General features: G+C 42.7%; 1 protein-coding gene across 4 annotated transcripts in view; it reads left to right on the top strand.

The window, feature by feature from the left end:
- Nucleotides 1–226: 226 nt before the first annotated feature.
- CLSTN1 (calsyntenin 1) overlaps nucleotides 227–18,080 on the top strand; it is a 38,440-nt gene continuing 20,586 nt past the window's right edge. For all 4 annotated transcript variants that reach the window (XM_069874824.1, XM_069874822.1, XM_069874823.1 and 1 more), the window contains exons 1-2: nucleotides 227–489; nucleotides 11,415–11,537. In XM_069874824.1, coding sequence (XP_069730925.1) covers nucleotides 414–489; nucleotides 11,415–11,537 — 199 coding nt within the window. In that variant the 5' untranslated portion in view covers nucleotides 227–413. The remainder of the gene's footprint in view (nucleotides 490–11,414; nucleotides 11,538–18,080) is intronic.

The following is an 18,080-nucleotide window of genomic DNA, read 5'->3' as shown; positions in this document are numbered from 1 at the left end:
TGGAAGGGCCTTGGAGCCCCTGATCCAGCGGGAGCGCAGGGGCTGGATCTGGGTGGGCTTTGAGCGCACACACCCGCTGGGGCGAGCCGCTCCCCCCTTCGCCGCACAGATGGTCTCTCCCGTTTCCCCCCCTCACTCCCCCCGTTTCCCGCGCTGTTGGTTCGCTCCATGGTAACGGGCTCGGGGTGGGGGGAGGCCGCGCGCGCCGCCGCCATTTTAGGTGCCGGGGGAGGGAGGGGAGGAGGAGAGAAAAGGCGAGCGGGGCAGCGCGGCGCTTCTCCTCCCTCCTCCTCCTCCTCCTTCTCCTCCTCCTCCTCCGCGGGGCAGAGCCCTCCTCCCGGCGCAGAGCAAAGCCCGGGCCAGCGGGGGCGCCACAAGGCGGGGCCCCGCTCTCTCGGTGCAGCCGCCCGGGCATGGCGCGGTCGCTGCCGGCCTCCTGCGCGCTGCGGCTGCTGCTGCTGCTCTGCGGAGGAGCCGCGGCCGCCAGAGGTACGGGGGACCGTGGGGGGGAGAGCTGACAGACGCGGTGGGATCGAGGACGGCGCCCTTGGATCCCTGGAGGGGGAGGTGGGGTGGGAGCTCACCTGCACCCCCACAGCCCCACATCCCATCCCTCAGGGCCCGAGCTCTGCGGGGGGCTTAGCCTTAGGTCTTACCTGCACCCCTAGGTCACCCCCTATCTTGAAGGGCCACAGTTTGGGGGGGGGGGGGAGGGCTCAGTCTCGGGGCTCACCTGCACCCTCAGGGCTCCCCCCCGCATTCCATCTTATCCCATCCTATCCTGCAGGGCCTGAGCTGTGGGGGTGGGGGCTTACCTGCACCCCCAGGCCTCTCCATCCCGTCTTTACGGCCTGAGCTGTGCGGGGGAGGTCAGTCTCGGCGCTCGCCTGCACCCCTAGACCTGACCTCCCCCCAGCCCCCACCCCGTCTCATCCTGCAGGGCCTGGGCTGTGTGTGAGAGCTCAGTCTTGGGGCTCACCTGTACCCCCAGACTCACCTCGTTCCATCCCATCCTGTAGGGCCTGGGCTGGGAGTGGGGTGGAGAGGCTCAGTCTTGCGGCTCACCTGCACCCCCACAGCTCCGCGTCCCATCCTGCAGGGCCTGGGTTGTGGGTGAGGGCTCAGTTTTGGGGCTCTCCTGCATCCCCAGAATCCCCATCTCATTCCATCTCATCCAGTAGGTCCTGAGCTGTGTGAGGGGGCTCAGACTTGGGGCTCATCTGGACCTCCAGGTCCTCCCATCCAGTCCCATCCTATCCCGCATGTCCTGGGTTGTGTGTGGGTGCTGAGTCTTGGGGTCACCTGCCCCCCCCAGACCCTCCTATTCTGTCGCGCTGGGCCTGGGCTGTGCGGGGTTGGAGTGGCTCACTTGCACCCCCCCCGAGCCCCAACCCTGCTGGGCCTGGATTGTGCAGGGGGATCTCAGCCTCGGGGCTCACCTGCACCCCCAGATCCTCTCCATCCTCTATTCAGGTCCTACCCCATGGGGGGGCTCAGCCTCTGTGCTTTCCTGCACCCCCACTCGCAGGGCCGAGTTATGCGGTGGATTGGGAGGTTGGCTCTGCGCTTGCCTGTGCCCCCAGACCTTCTGCCACCCTATGAAGGCCCCATGTGCCGGGGGGGAGGCTCGGTTTCCACGCTCACCTGCACCTCCAGACCCTTTTCCTTCTCCTTGCAGGTTGTCCCCACCTCCCCATGTGCAGCAGGAGGGGGGAGACATTAGCAGGGGCTTGACTCTCACCTGTACCCCCAGACCCTCTTCCTTCTCCCTTCTGGTCTTCTCCCTCCCCCGTGTGCTGCAGGAGAAGGGGGAGCCCGTGGTGGGGCTCAGCCTCGGCGCTCACCTGCATCCCTCGACTCTTTTCCCCCCCTCCAGACCTTCTTCCTTCTCCCTGCAGGTTGCTCGCACCCTCCCGTGTGCAGCAGGAGAGGGGGGTACCTCTGGGGAGGCTCAGCCTTGGTGCTCACCTGCACCCCCAGACTCTTTTCTTCCCCCCAAACCCTCTCCCTTCTCCCTGCAGGTTGCCCCCCTCCCCGTGTGCGGCGGGGGGGACGCGCAGCTGCCTGCCCGTTACATAACCGAGGCCCTGCCGCTGTGCCCGGGGCTTGCAGGGCAGGGTAACGGTGGAGAAATGCAGCAAGAGCCCGTCTGCCCGCTGCGTGTTGTGGGGTTTGGGCTCCTGAGAGATCCCCTGTGGCTGGTGGAATAAAATCATAGAATCATAGATTCACTTGGTTGGAAAAGAGCTTTGAGATCATCAAGTTCAACTGTACCTGTCTGCTACTAAACTAGATGTCTGAGCACCTCGTCTGCCCATCATTTAAACATCTCCAGGGATAGGGACTGAACCAGTTCCCTTGGCAGCTATTCCAGTGGTCACTGCTATGACTGATAACCCTAATGGGAAGGGGAATTTATTCTCTCACCTGAGAGTGCCCTGGGGAGCTTGTTTGTCATTGCTCCCCATAGAACAGCCCCCTGGTAGCCCCCGAGAACAGGTAATTTAGCTAAAACTGCCAGGGATCCGGCGTTCTGAAACGTTGGTCTTGTGGCTATTGATTGATCTTGTCGAGTAAAAGCATACGCATTGCAGGGCTGCTCCTGAGCAGATCTCAGTAAGAGGCTTGCAAACGCCTCCTTACCTGAAGGTTACCCCGGGAATTGAGAATGCTGCTTCTGCACGATTCAGCTGATGGGGTGGTGAGGTTTGAGATCTTGCATTTAATTTGAATGTGGATTAGAAGCGTGTCTTTAAAACGGTTTGCAGATACGTGGGAGGGAAGATGTTGATTTTAAACAAAAACAACTCATTAAGGGACACGTCTTCCTGCAGTTTCCCTACATAGGGTCAGGAAGCTGCTGCTGGAGTGAGGAAGTCTGCCAGCTGTTTGGAGTAGTGGCTGTAGTTTACCTGTACAAGATTTCTTAGGTACGACATATTCATTGGAACCATTAAACTTAATGCTTACTACACCAGTCCAGAAGCACAATTTCATTGAATTGCTAGGCTTTTCCATCATGTGAAATTAGGAATAAAAACAAAGATTAAAGCCCCTTTTTCAAAGAACGCAAATATTTACTTGGAAATAAGTGATAGATTTGCATAGCATTGTCCTGGGCAGCTCTGTTTAGTCGGTGCTGCTGCTGTTCATGAGAGGCTGTGCATGTTTTCAGTGTGATCCACAGAGCTGCTGGACTCCAGGTCCTGATCTCATAAACTTCATCCCACGTAACTGAGCTAGTGTGAGGTCTGGTTTGGCTTAGCGTGTGCCTTAGTCCTCACCACATTTTGGCTGCCTCAGGTAGGCGTCTTAATAGGAGGATGCATCTAATACCAGGGGGGCTCTGGAGAACACCTGGAAAACTGCTGGGGCAACTCACTTTCATTTCCCTGTTAGGACAGACATTTGTTGGGAAGCATTTGCGGTAAACTTTCAGGTTTTTGCTGTATTGTCAGTTCTGTTTGTGTTTTTTTTTTAAGTACAGTTTAATTTTTTTCATTTGTTACTTTAAAAGTCTTTGTTACCGAGATATCTAGGATTTATTTATTTTTTGGTGTGAGCTAGCTGACCTACCTTCGTCCCTGTACTTCTTTCAAGGGGTGCAAAGTGTGGTTTCAGGTTCTAAAGAGGAGTATTCCTGTCCAGCTGATGCAAAATTCTTATTAAACTGAATTTATCTCATGATTGGTCCAGGTTGACCCACATATTTCTAAGCTTGTTGAAATAATGTCAGTGGAAGAGCAGTAGTTAGCAGAGCATTCAAGTAGTGTTTGCGAAAGTGAAGTGGTTGGATCTTTATCAACAGAGTGGAATGGAGTGACTTTTCAGAGGAGAAGGCTGAGCATCTGATGGCTGCTGCTTCCGTAGTTACTAACCAGGTAGAGCAGAATATCTTTGTTGCCTTGGGCCCTTCCAGCTTATTGTCATTTAGGAAGGGTATTGATCAAAATAATACTGTCTTGAGGAAGCTTTGCTGCTCTGTGATTATTTCAGGAAGTTATATGGTGCTATCAATGTCTTGCATCCAAACCACAAACCGCTTCTCACTGCCACAGTCTCACTGCAGATGTTTCTTTCACATAGTGACAGCCTTTATAGTACAGGGCTGGTGGTTAGGCTGTCTCCTTCTTAGAGGGCAGGAAATTTAAGACAACCCTACAGGATTATGAAGAGGCAATTTGGCTGTTTATGGGGGCTGTTGGTTTTTTTTCCTCTAAGGATTTATGAAAGTTGGAGATTACTGACAAGAGAGAGAATTAACCAGTGCTAGCCCTTTCTGTGGTGCATAATGCTTGGGGAAGCATAATATACAGCCATCTGTTCAGATGCAAACAATTTTCATATATATGTTCCATAAAATAATTCACTGCTATTAAAATTGAAATGGAGGAGGGGTGATCTGGGCAAGTATAGTTTACTTGGTGTGTTTGAAATACTGTTGTGCCGGTTGCCTTCCCCTGTATCCTTAGAAGGTTGTGCTGTCTGTGCCAAATTATGAGGAAAATTTATCAATAGAAACTCCTCTAGACTCTAAATGCCTTTGGTTTGAGGTCGTCATGTTTTTATAGTCTTGATCACCAGTTCCAAAAGGGTTTTTTTTAGGAGGACAGAAGCTGGGCTCACAGACTCCAGTTTCTTATGGAGGTAAGAAGACTTGAAGTTAAACCTAGCTCAGGCCACAGGACAGCACTGTGTGAACATCTCTCAAACAGATCAAATTAGAATTGTGGTGTTCTGGCTAACAGGGCATTTTCTGCCATGAAAAACAAAGTATCTGATACCTTAGTAGCTCATGGCTGTGAAACTGTTCTGCATTAGAGAATAAACTTCTGTACTCATCGACGCTTTCTGAACAAAACCGCTTTACCATTTTTGTGAGCCTTCTCTCTTGTTCTGTGTGGTTGTATTCAGAGAAGTGTCTCTGAGATTTTCTTTATGATATTAAGGGGCATACGTCTTCTATCATTATCTTTATTGTCAAAGACAGAAGCGATACCTCAAAACATGGGGGAGTTCAGTGAGTTTGAAGCCTTGGTCTTAAATAAATCTTGTTTTGCGCTCTAATTTATTTGATTTGTACTGATAGACTCGCATTGGATTCAGTAGGAACTAAACCTCCTTAGGAGACTTTAGAAAGGATTATGGAAACCTCAGTGCCTTTGAAGAACTGTCTGTCCTTTGTCTGTGGTATTAGGTCGCATCTAGCTTGCTTTGTATTCAGATTGAAAACAAGTTGCTGCTGCTGCTCCCTGTTTGTTTCCCTGTTTTTAAACTGAGTCAGTAAGTAGAGCCAGAAGTGCTGGCTGTACTAAGGTTATGTTTTCTGTGTTTTTTAATAAGATCCCATTGTAAGGAGTGGGGCCTATGAATGAAATAACAGCTAGAAAGTAAGTGATTTCCCCTCTTGTACTGTAATTAGCAACATTTAAGAGAACATTAATAAATGTTGTGTTTGAATGTTTACAGTTAGAAGCTTATGTTTTCTGTTTATCTTAAAACATTGGAAATTTCACTTCAAAAATTAAGGCTTTGTTGCCTTAATCCTATTTAGACTGTTTTGTGATGAGATGTTTTTGTTTGCTGTTTTCCCTGCTGGGCTTTTACCCAAATTGAAATTTGGTCAGTATATCCTCTGCCAAAGGTCTCTGGTGCTCTGACCATTTCTCATGCAGTTGTGGGTAATGAAAATTGCAGCTAGTTGTAATTAGTTATTTGCATGTACTTCAGTTTTGGGCTTGTAGCAAAACTTCCACGTATCTTTGTACAAATAAAATCAGATCTAGGCAACCAGTTCAGTGTAGGACAGGAGAGTTTGTATAAGTGGTGATAAAATGGAGTTGTTTCCCTAGGTAAAATATAATTGATAAAACCTGCTGAATTCCTGCAGCCATTAGTTTGAATACGGTGTTTGGAGAATTTGTTAATTGTACAGGTTCAAACTGTAGGCACCTGAAACTCTCTAAACACTAAGTTGTGCTCCAGCTGAACTTCCAGAGCACAAATTACAAGGGCTCGTTAACTGTGGCGAAGCATCTAATGGCTCAAACTGTAGGTACCTGAAGCTTTATAAACCTAACCTTGTGCTCAGTATGATTGAAGCGACTGCTGAGCTTCCAGAGTACGGATTACAAGGGCTCGTTAACTGTGGCAAAGAATCCAAAATAGACATGTGAAATTGCAGGATGAATTTCAACCAACTGTTTTTTCTTCATCTGGGAGCTGTAGAGGTTAACGTTGGTGGATACTCATGCCCTTAGCCATCCCTCTCCTAGTGCAGACTCACCCCCTGTATTTTATTACTGCCTACAGTTTTCATGTCCCAGTAATGGAGACTGTAGTTTGTCCTGAAAACCCATACTGTAGATAAGGAAAGTTCCAAGCCATCAAAAAACTTAGCATTTGAGCAAGATTTGGGTTAATTTTATCCATTGTTTGTACCTGGTTGTAAGACAATGATTTTTCATAGAATTGTAGGTATGAGAAGACCTAATTAAGCAAATAAAATAACTATTTTCATTACCACTGATGTATTGCAAGCTGTTAGTGTACAAGGGTAACCCTCACCCTTTCCTAACTGAGAATAGAGGCATCGCTCTGAACTGCAGGCTGGTTAGTCTAGAGCAGGAGTGGACCACACGTTATCATCAGGCCATGCTACACCCTTTTTTATTAAACTTTACTTTCAGGGTGGGGAAGATCCTTACTCCTTTGCAGAACTATATTTTTCTGTGGCTGTGTGCTACACAAACTTGTTCTTTTAATGATATTGTTTGAAATTTCATCGGAACAGTAGTAAATTATGAATATCCAAGGTAAGGCATGTTTTATGGAGTTTTTATTGTCTCATTGAAAGTCATGCTTTTGTATTTTCTTACATCAAGAGGAAGACGAACAATGTATACAGTAATGAAAATTTTTGTCAGACCTTTGGGACAGGAGTAAAGGACTGTTTTCTCCGTTCATTGAATGCAGTTCATTTAAATTGACAGAGAATATAATTATCTTTTCATGCAATCTCTGGATTTTTCATGACATCTCAAAGGTTGATTTTAAAGAATATTTTGTTTACTGTCACTAGTTTGGACATCTAAACTTTCAAACTCTAGAACTTTGGGTTCGTCCAATGGGTTTTACCATTTAATTCTTAAGACTTTGTTTTGAAATAAATCAACTTGACCTAGTTCTAAAGATGTGTAGCATGGCTAAACAACACTGTGTATCAGAAGCACTTATCCAGAAGAAAAAAATACTTTCAGCTGCAGTCCTTTCTGGGTGAGGTATGTCTAAGTCTTCAGTTATGTGGGAAACCGATCCCATTTAAGTCACTTGTATGGATAATGGAAGTCTTTAGAAAGGACTTTTATAAGTACATTTAATTTTAATGTGTTCGTATCCAGATAATAGTGCTAATCTTAGGTTATAACTTTTGTTTAAAGTTCCCCTGTCAACCCTCGACCCCACTGCCTTGCTTACCTATTAATTTATGGTCATTAATTCTCCCAGACAGCAAAAAAAAGTTGCTGCTGGTTGATTAGATGCCACGTTTGCATCATCAGCCGTTGCTCTGGGTGAAGCATCCTTCCTTTGATGTACAGTTCTTTCTCTGCAGAACAGTCCATAGCAGTTCCAGTGCATAATAGTAAAAGCTGGTCTGTTGACTTTCGTGGGAAACTGAGTGCATTTACCTAGAACAAATGATATTTTAAAAACCGGTGTTCAAGGCACACATCACATCAGGTACCAATTACCTTTCCCTCCTATAGCTTAGTAGCGATTATCTTCAGATAAACCGGGTTAGACAGGTGCCTTGTGCTCGACTTGTAGGTGCATGTTCAGTCATTGCTTGGCATCAGTACAGACTCTAGCGCAAGCCTCACAGTCCAGTTTGCTACCTGGAAAAAGAGGTACGCTTAGCTGTCTTTTAAAATTCCTTGGCTGCTAAAAACTAAACCGGAGGCCAGCTTGCTGTGTTGTGCCAGGGTGGCTTCCCCGACTTGGCTGGGTTAAGTGCTGGTTGGGATTTACAACAGATTCCAGTTGAGGCGCTTACAAATAGTGTGAATATTGTATTTCAAGGAAACCAGTGTAGTTTATCCCAGTTAAATGGCAAGAGATTAACAGCTCAGGGCACTTTGTTAGTGTCAGGCTTGGAATAGGCCGAGTGTTTTGGTTTGAAATTAGCAGTCTGGCTTTGTACAACTTTCTCTGCAGAAAAAAAGAAATCCTTCTCAGATTTCATGTGTTTTGTGACAATTAAAGGGAAAAAAATGTGAAAGGATAGTTTTCAGTCCAACATTTAATAATATTTAAGCCAAGTGAGATCAGAATAATGCCTGGTTCAATTTAGCAGCTGGTTCAGGGGAAGTGGTGATGTATTGCTTATGAGCTGTGCCTCATATTTCAAATGCTGGCTTGAGAATTTCTTACAGTGTGTGGTTATGCTAGAGTCAGTAGATCACAAATACGGATAACAGGCCTTTCCTGGATATTCAGCAGTAAGTTTGGTGAGTGTTTTAAAACCCAGTGATGGTTAGCCTTCATAAACACAAAGGGATTTAAGCTTGATGTTTTAAAATCTGGTGATGTTTTAGCCTTCCTCAACACAAAGGGGTTTAAGCTTTATGATTTTATTGTCTACAGCACAATAAAAGGACATGACTTTGCTTTTAACTGGGCCTGTTGTTTGAAGGTTCGCTAGGCTCTGCAGATGCTTAGCATACTCATAATTCTGTTCATATGTGCTTACAGTACTTCAGGCTTTCATAAAGCTCCCTGCCCTGCCACAGTGGGATTTATTGTTGGTTGCTAAATTAGGAGAAGGTTTCTCGATGCTTTAAAAAAAAATCGTGATGTATGTTCAGAAGCTTTAGAATGGAGATTGAGGTCTTTTTTCTGGCAGAGATATGTTCTTGTGTTTTGTAGTCCTTGCAAAGACTGAATGAACGGATGAGAGGGCTCTGATGTGTTCAGTTCAGGTGTAACTGCCCCAGATGCACTGACAGAAGAATATACAACCACATCCTTTTTGCATTCCCAAGAACCATGGCCGTGCTAGCGAAACACTTCAGACCAGGCTTGAATTGAGAGACGTGTTTCAGTTGGAGTCTCACACTTAGCAGTTATTGGCACCTTCCCTCTGCAGGAGGAATGATGTGTCGGTCCCTTTGAGCGTGAGGAGGTTTGGTTTAAAACGCCAAGTTCCTTGGAGGGTGCTGCAGGAGTGTACTTCTGTGGGCAAACACAGCAATGTGGTTGACATTTAGCTGGCTATCTGGTATGCTGAATATTGAAAACGTGCCCGTGTGAGTGTATTGAGGCAATAAAGATCGTGTCGCCATATTGAGTAAAACAACACGGCGCTAATTACACACAGTTTGCATCAAAGTAGTTTGTTGTGAGTTCTCCCTTTCTGCATTATTATGTATGAAGACGCTATATCCTGTCTAGCAGTTTGTGGCTACTAACCAGTAGAAGATGGCAGATGAAAGCATACTGGGAGAGTGTTATGGTTTCCTGTGTGAGTTTTCTACCTCTAGGTTTAACCATTTGTCTAAATGTCCTTTTACCACTGTTTTTTAAATTCCCTTGGGTAAGCATATGACAGACATCATTAATCCATTTTGGGTCGTTGGAGAGGCAGGGTTCAGAAGTCTAGGTTAGCCTTGCATTTCTGCCTCCTTTGACAGTCTGCTTATATAATTCTAGACAAAGGTGAACTAGCAGGCCTCAACTGTGTGATAGAGCTCTAGCTGCAGTATATAATTTGCTGTGATTGTACTAGCACAGGGATTTATTTCAGAAGTTGTACGCACCTGATCTCATGAAGACATCACTGAATACTGTTCGGTATGTTTGTTATAACCTCCAGTAGAGCATTTCATATGTTTTGACTGTACATCTTTTGCTGAAGATGACTTGGCTTCATATAGTAAAGACCAGTATTCAGGCCCTCTAGGTGAAGATTACATCTACAATAACGATACTAATTTAAGAAGCAGGAGTATGTGGTAGTTTAAAAGGGTTTTTTTTGAAGTAGCAGATATACGTTGACCAAAACAGTTTTAAGCAAAACTGATGCCTGTAGAGCCTCAGCATGAAGAGAGCTAGACCAAGAGAAACGATATATTCAGCTGTCAAGCAGAATTAGTCTTTACGCCACATATACTGGTTCTGTAGACTACAAGCTGTGTTTATCTTTGGAAAGCATAACATAATGATAAATATTTAATAATCAAGGCGCTTTCACATGGGATTGTCATGTAGTAGATGATAAGCTAGTAGATAACATATGATTTTGTCTTGCATCTTTTGTGAGGCACTACAAAAAACTGTTTTTGAAAGCTGACAGGGAAAGATACTGCAATTTTTTTGCAGCAGAGGAAGACCATCAGTCATCTTAAACGTGGTCAGGTGATTGATATGTACAGATTCTTCTATGCAGAGTTGAAAAATGCTCTTAAAACAACTACTGAATGAACAAGCAATATATACAAAGTATTCAGTATCTTTGCCAGATTTCTAGGCGTTCTGTTAGATGAGAGAAAAGGCCTGAGATTTTGGGCCCTTCTTCCAGTAGAGTTTGAAAGCTGCGCTAGGCATATGTTGAATTAAATGGCCCAAAGTGAACCCAGAAGGGCCTGGAATGCTTGTGTTGCTTCTCTGCAGCCAGGGTGTGGGAGAGCATAGCTGGTGACCTACCCTTTTTGATTGCCTCTCCTCTCTTTCTCCCTTTCTTGCATTTTGCATTGTTCCGCACCTTCAGCAGAACACGCGGAGTCCTCCTTTGCCTGTGATGCCGTTTAAAAGACTGGTATAACTGATACGAAATGTTCCAGGTAGAGCTCTTTGACCAGGACAGAAATATGTGTCACTCCCTGATTGGCTTCTTGGCAAGTGCAGAAATTAGTTAAGTTTGATATTTTTCCACTCATTCTTTTAATGATAATACCCACCTTGGACAAGACAAAATGCTGAAACTAGAAAAAGCCTTCACATTCTGAAGAGTATTCACCAGCTGGATCCCAGGTTTTCCACATTAGAGAGAAGTAGAAGAAACAGACCTGCTAGTCTCTTGTGCTGATTATAGATACTTCAAGTGCCATGCTTGGTACTGATGGCCATGGCTCCCTACCTCTCTTAGAAGGCTTTTGAATTGTACTTCAGGGGCATCTTAAATCCCAGTGTAGTTAAGAGACTAATTTAGATTCTTTGAGTTACTTCTGCAGAGCCTGCAGGGACACAGAACTCTTCCAAACGTACTTAGCCTGGATTTTGTCTCAATTTTTTTAATTTAGTAAAATGCTGGCTCAGATTTAGGAAGACGAGAGGAAAATATTGAAATGCTTAAAGCTTTATTTAAAAGAAGTTGTCAGTTTCAAATGTTTTGATGTTGTACTTTGTTTTCCTTTCAGTTAACAAGCATAAGCCATGGATTGAAACCACCTATCATGGAATTGTCACGGAAAATGACAACACGGTGCTTTTGGACCCCCCTTTAATAGCCCTGGACAAAGATGCACCTCTGCGTTTTGCAGGTAAAGAATTTATCTCATTTCTTGATGACAACCGCTGTGTGTTACTTAGCGTGTTTTTTGCCTAACAGTAGCATGATATTTTGAAGCTTTTAAACGTAGGAAATGTTTGTGCGTGGACCAGTTTTATGTCATATTTACAGCCGTAAATATACACCTGTATCCAGAGCAGAGTGTACTCTGTATTGCAGATATGCTGTGCTTCTTTCCATTTCGTGGGTATATGTTATTTTTCCAGATGGCTTAATTTTTTTTCCTTTCTCCATAGTGTCTTACCAGTTCCTCAATCCTCAGTATTCCCCATTTCACAGTATTCAGTCTGGGAGTTCTGAAACAATTATTTCCCTATCATTCTGAGGAGAGTTTTTTATTTTCATGGTGTGTTTTTGGTTTGTGTCCTTGTAGACTGAAAACAGTAATAAGGAGCCTTAAGATTGCATTTCTTCTATGCAGTATTTGGACTGAGAATTCCTCTAGAACTCTGGACTTAGCGATAAGCTTGCTTAGCAGTTTGGGGTATTGTAAAAAATGGGCAGCCTCTTCTTCCTGAAGAAAAGGCTTTTTCTCCTCTAACAAAGAATATAGAGAATGAAACCCAAGCCATTTGGAAAGCATAGGCTAATTCTTCACTTTCAACATAGGACTGATAGATGAGTGTTCCCTTACAAACTTCCACAGTTTTTTTCAGGAAACTGCTGTTTACGAATCCTGTGTTCATTAATTGGGTGCAGTTTTATGGAAAGTACTTCTTGGGTTTGACCAAATATTAGAAAACTGTGTTTGAAGAATGCCATCGGGCATCTGCAGGTATTTATATTAGTTGTAGTGGATAACACAGGCTTGAATTGGATACTTGCAGAAGCTTATGTTGTTAAATACAATTTTAGGGTGAAGAATCATAGTAAAATACCTAGTGGATGTGACATGAGCCATTTTTGCGAACATTATTTAGCCTGATACTTAAACAGTTTTGTTGCCTTGTGAGAAGGCTGTAGTTACCTCCAAGGCTGCCCTTACATACTCAGGAAGTTCAGAGGTAGTTTGAATTTCAGAGGCTTATCCTTTTCTCCTGTACTGGATACACGTAGGAGAGGCTTGTGAGGGATCTTGACTGGAAATAAAGCTTCTGTCAATCAACGTAAAAACCCATTTCCAATTGAAGATGCTTGTGTTCAGATACACAAAATCTGTTAGGTGAAAAGAGGTATAGGAAGGCTGACCTGCATACTTGGTGATTAGGAGAATAGGAATCATCTCTTGCAGTTCTTTAGTGCTTTAAATGTAGGTGCTGGTAGTTTGATGGCATGGAACAGATATTGAAAATGGCAGTTTTGTGCCTCTTAGCGGATAGTAAAGTTTTCTTGATGGATATCATGAAGCTTTAAGAAAGTACTGGCGGAGTTATCTTCAAATGTATCGTCAAATTTGCAGAAGAAAACACAATGTCAAAGCATCATTTCAAATTGTCAGTTGTTGACCTCAATTCTATGAACCTGCTTTTGTTTAATGAACATTTTCACCAGCTTGAAGTTGCTTTTATTAAATGTTTGTATAAACATTCTGTATTTTGGCATTCAAAAGCGAACAATTGTTAAGCAGCACAATCAGTGGATTTTAACCTAGTTATCCTGAATTCTGAGTGTAGCATGCTGATGATGTGAAGAAATTTTCTCACTAGGACTCTGTTGGATTTGGATTGCATCAGTTTTGAATGACTGTGCTCTGGGAATCTATAAATTATTTGTTTGCCATTGAATGGAACACTACTTGAATCTGTCTTTGAGAGACCAAATGTGGGAGACGTGTTGAATCAGCGTTATCGGGTCTTGTTGGTGGTGCTGCAGTTGTGTCCTAGGACAGAGAATAGCGTTGTTGTTGTCCAGCAGCATCTATGTGGGTGTTTAAGTGTGAGAAACACATTAGATCAGTGACGTGTTTTCACAGCAAAGCAAAGGTTTTCAGGATTAAATGACTGATTCAGCCCTAACTGGTAATTCCTACTTAAAATCAAATTTATTCATACTTCAAAAGGTTGGATTTTTTAATTAACTGTGCCCCCTGGCTGAGCTATGAAACTTCTGAACTGTCTGCAGGTGTAAAGTATTTTAAATAGAGCCATTTGCTTTATTTCAGTTTTGAGCATGTCGAAACATATTGAAACTAGTTCATTTAAATGCTTTGTATAACATATTTTGTTGCTTTGCTCACTCTGTGCTGTGGCTAAAATCCTAAAATTCAGGTGTGCAAAACTAAATAGGGTTTTATGGACATTTACTTCTAGGGTAATTTGTATGGTTTTACACCTGAAATAACACACTCTTAAAAACTTTGGATATAGTCATACCAGGTTACCTTGTCATACTGCCTGACCCGATGGAATCAGTCTTTTGTTACAGGTCTGCTTGAGAAGACAATAACCATTCTTGTTCCTCAGTGAAATTTTTCTACATTGCAAATGGAGTCATGTTGGAATTTGATCTTAAATGGTTTTGCTGAAAAAATGAAGGACAGCTGTGTTTTCTGTTGTACACTCAGTAATTCGTGTCTAAAGTCTGCTTAATGTCTGAAGCTCTCAGTATAGATTTCTCCTTTACTATGCAAAAAGGAATTGAATTTTTATTGCATTTGAGACTAACAATATTGTATCTGAATGCCTTCCCATCACTGAATGGGTGTTGCTATGAGAGTGTAAGGCAGGGTCGTGCTAGCAAAATGTTTGAAATGCATCCCTTGTGGAAGAAAATATTTCCTCATTTTTTTGGTGTGCCTGTAATGGGGTTTTAAACCCTCTTCCCCCGCCCCACTCGTAGAGAAAACCACTCTTAGCCACAATACTTTATTTTCCCCTTGCTAATCTAGAATGCAAGAATTATTTTTGTGGGGGTTAGGAATTTTTTGGCTTAGAGCACGAATATGCACAGAGCTTTGAAAACCATCTTGCACTATCTGCATTTGTACTTAAAAAAAAACCCCCGAAACAACCAAAAACCCAAAAGAAACAAACAAGAAACCCAGCCCAAAAAGCTACCAATCCTTCTGTCAGGCTCTCCCCAGGGGTGTGCGGGGTTCCAATGTTTGGTGGGTGAGTGCTGATGCCGTGTTTCTAGCGGTTGCTCCGGGCAGGGAGCGGTGCTGACGCCCTGTCTGCAGCAGGGCTGTATCTGCAGCGCTCAGCTGCGCGATACTCAGAAAGGGATTGACGTGTGGGGAAGATGAATGACGCTGTGGAATCAGACAACTAAAGATTTTGATTGTGTCACATCCAGTGAGTGATTTGATTGCCCCGATGGTTTGCAAACCTAAGAGGAAATGTTGTTGTAATTGTATTTCAGCCATTTTTTGCATCAGATTTAAGGCATACGTGAAGTGACTTCTGTGCCTGTCATGAATACAAATACAAACTGAAATGGAGTTATTGCTAGTTGTGAAATTTAGAATTGGTTTGCTTTTTGATAGGTTTGTATGATGCTGAGAAATACTTGTTTAGGAGATGTTCTAAACGTATTGAAATGGGACCCTTTCCATGATGCTGGCGTGGACTGCTGCCTGGTTAGAGCTGGGAGAATAAATGTCCTCTCCTTTTGTGGAATGAAAACGTAGGGGTTTAGCTGACTCTGAAGTTGGAAGAGTGTCTAGTCAAATACCATATGCTCAGTTTAAATATCTTGTGAACCTTTTTTATGGCTATTTAAGTATCTGGCATTATTGCAGCATACAGAAAGAGATAAAACAGTAAAAATCAACAAAACCTTAAAATTCTGCCAGATCCTCACTGTCATTTCATTGTGCTGCACCAGAAATGAGAAGTACAGAATATCTTTAAGATACAGGTTTGCTTTGTGTTTTCTTCCACAAACGTATTATGAAATGTTTCTTCAACTGTAATTACAGCTGAGTGAAACACTGTAAAGTGTTATCCTAGTTATAGTTTATTTAGCTGAACAGTTTCCAGTATATCAAATATAAACTAATTTACAAATTGAATGTTACTCAGTTCTAAGATGAGAGAGGTAGAAATTCATTTCAGTAATCTATCTCAACTTCAGAATGAAATGAGAAAATGCATTAAGCACGTGTGACGTAGCACAAAGCCTTGGGGAGCGTGATGTGCGAGTAGGCTGACTTAATGGCACTAAAAAAAATTTCATGCCAAGAATTCTGTAAGAGCAGAAGAGCCTTTCCTGTGCTATGTAAATACACGCATTTGGTAACTGAGATGAAAATGAAAACCATCTCTGCATGGGAATATTAATCTGGAAATTGTCTTAGTTGTCTTGAAATAGGTCTGTTACAGTCTTAATTTTTGAGAAATGAGGGGGAGGCTTTAATTTTTGAAATATTTTGTACTTCAGAGAGTTACTCCTTTTTGCTTCTTTTCGTTGCAGAGACACTTTGAAGAAGAGAGCTTAAAAAGCCTGCTAGTTTGGGAGCTCTGCATTTGCTTATTTAGAGTACTTGCGTCATCACTAACACTATAGTTCTTATGCATTTTAACTTTTTCAGTCACTAGAGCCTTGTTGCTGTAGTAACAAAAGGGCTTTTTGTTAATCTTACTAGCGCGTGAAGTGGAATATAGGATTGTATCAGGTCAGTTATTGTTCTGAGAAACATCTGGCAGGAATCGAGCTATTGTACACCTCAAACTGAAGCTTTGCTCCTTAAAAAGCATCTGGAGACACATGAATATTTGCCTCTCTTATGCTCAGGAGCTAAAAGTATAATGCTTGAAATTCCTAGCAGCCAAATTGGGGTTGGTGCCAGAGTCACAGGTCACTTCAGCTGATAAAGAACTGACCAGTTTTTAAGCAACCTCTCCCAAATAAGTGATGGCTGTGTTGATACCCTTCTCCCTCTTCTCTCCATTATCAGGTTTTCTGCTTTAATCATCCCTTCCGTATATTTTTTTTCCTCTAATTGTCTTCTCACACAGTGCTTAATTCTCCAGGTTAGAGTAACTGGAAGAAGGCAGGGAGGAGGCAGTACAGGAGTAAGCGATGGGGAATATTTAAAAGGTTGTGGTTGGAATGTCACTTCTGGCTAAACCTTGGTGTCAGCCACCAGTTTAAGAAGTGTAAATTTTTCTTGAATGATCCTGTTGCCAAAACACATTAAAATCTAGGATTAAATTTATATCCTGTGTAAGAATATACTGAAATCAATTAGGTGGGTGCCAGAAGAGACAGCATACTGGGTGCATTAAAATAAAGAGCTCGTAATAAATCCAGGGCTTACCTGAAGTGAATGGCAGGGAGAGCCTAGTGAGAGCTATTTCAGAAACTGACTCCTTTTAAAATGAAGGACTAGAAATCATGGTAATTTCCCTTAATTATATTTCTGCTTCAGTATTAGACTGTAAATTTGCATTTAAGAAGAATATTTCTCTAACTATAATGCCTCATCTCTTTTTAAGGCCACTCTAGAATGGAGACTGGAATAACTGTGTGACTAAGAGTTGTTTGAAATGTGTGAGAATTGACAGGAGATCTGCCAGAAGTGATTTTAAGGGTACAGGTCTGCTTTGTGGTACTGGAATTCAGGTCAAGGTGATGGTAATCAGGGATAAGTAATTGTTAGGCTGAGTGATACGTAAAAAGTTATGGTTCAGGGGCTTAACAGATTCTGATTTCCAGGGGAGTGAGGGGAGAGGGTTAATTGTGTTTTCATTAAAACTATGACACCATTCTGGTGCCTACCAGAGTCATCTAATCCCATTGTAAAATGCAGTTATAGCCAAGATCTCCTGGTAAGCGTGGAAGATCTAGAACCCTGTGGAAGCCTGTACTTCTCTGGAGTGGCTGGAGGGGCAAGGCAGGCTGCTCTGCAACATCCACAGCACTGGTGGAGGAGTATGATTGAGTGCCCGAGTCTTTTCTATCCAACATTACAGGACCTCAGCAGCAGAACAGTGTGATAGAAGCTGTTGGCTGGCTGTTTAACCTGGAGAAGCAATATGCCGCTAGGAAAATATATATAGCTCCCCTCCATTTCTTACATTAAAGCTTTTACGTTCATTAGGATCACAATTTAACATGTTTATGTATCAGTCATGAGTTATGGCAACGCTGTCAAGTTGTGTTTGATGTAGAATTTAAATTTTGCAAATGGTAGGTGTTAAAAAACCTAGGCAGATAAAAATATACATGGAAACACAAAATTTGTTTGTCTTTTTTCTTGGAACTCAAAAGGGAAGTATGAAGTTTTTTAATTGTAGGAACATGGTGGTTTCAGTATAATAGACAAAACGTGTTTAAATTATTTAGCATGTCTTCTTCAAATAGAGTAGTATAAACAAATTCTCATAAATTCTTCTTTATGGTTAGTTCTTCATCAAGATGGAATTCTGAAAATATCTTTTGTTTAGCAGTTGGTATTACAGAGAAAAAAAGGGGGGGAAAGCACCTTTTGATAAATATATTAAATAATTAAAATTTCTACAAATGTCAACCTGGAGTTAAAATATTAAATCATATTTAACATAACTGAAACTCTAAAATTGTAACAGTTGCATCAAATCACCACTGGAATTTTAAAATACAGTTCCTCCAA

Source organism: Phaenicophaeus curvirostris, chromosome 22, assembly GCF_032191515.1.
Source record: "Phaenicophaeus curvirostris isolate KB17595 chromosome 22, BPBGC_Pcur_1.0, whole genome shotgun sequence".
NCBI classification, from domain to species: Eukaryota; Metazoa; Chordata; class Aves; order Cuculiformes; family Cuculidae; genus Phaenicophaeus; species Phaenicophaeus curvirostris.
This window is presented reverse-complemented; position numbering and strand designations above follow the sequence as displayed.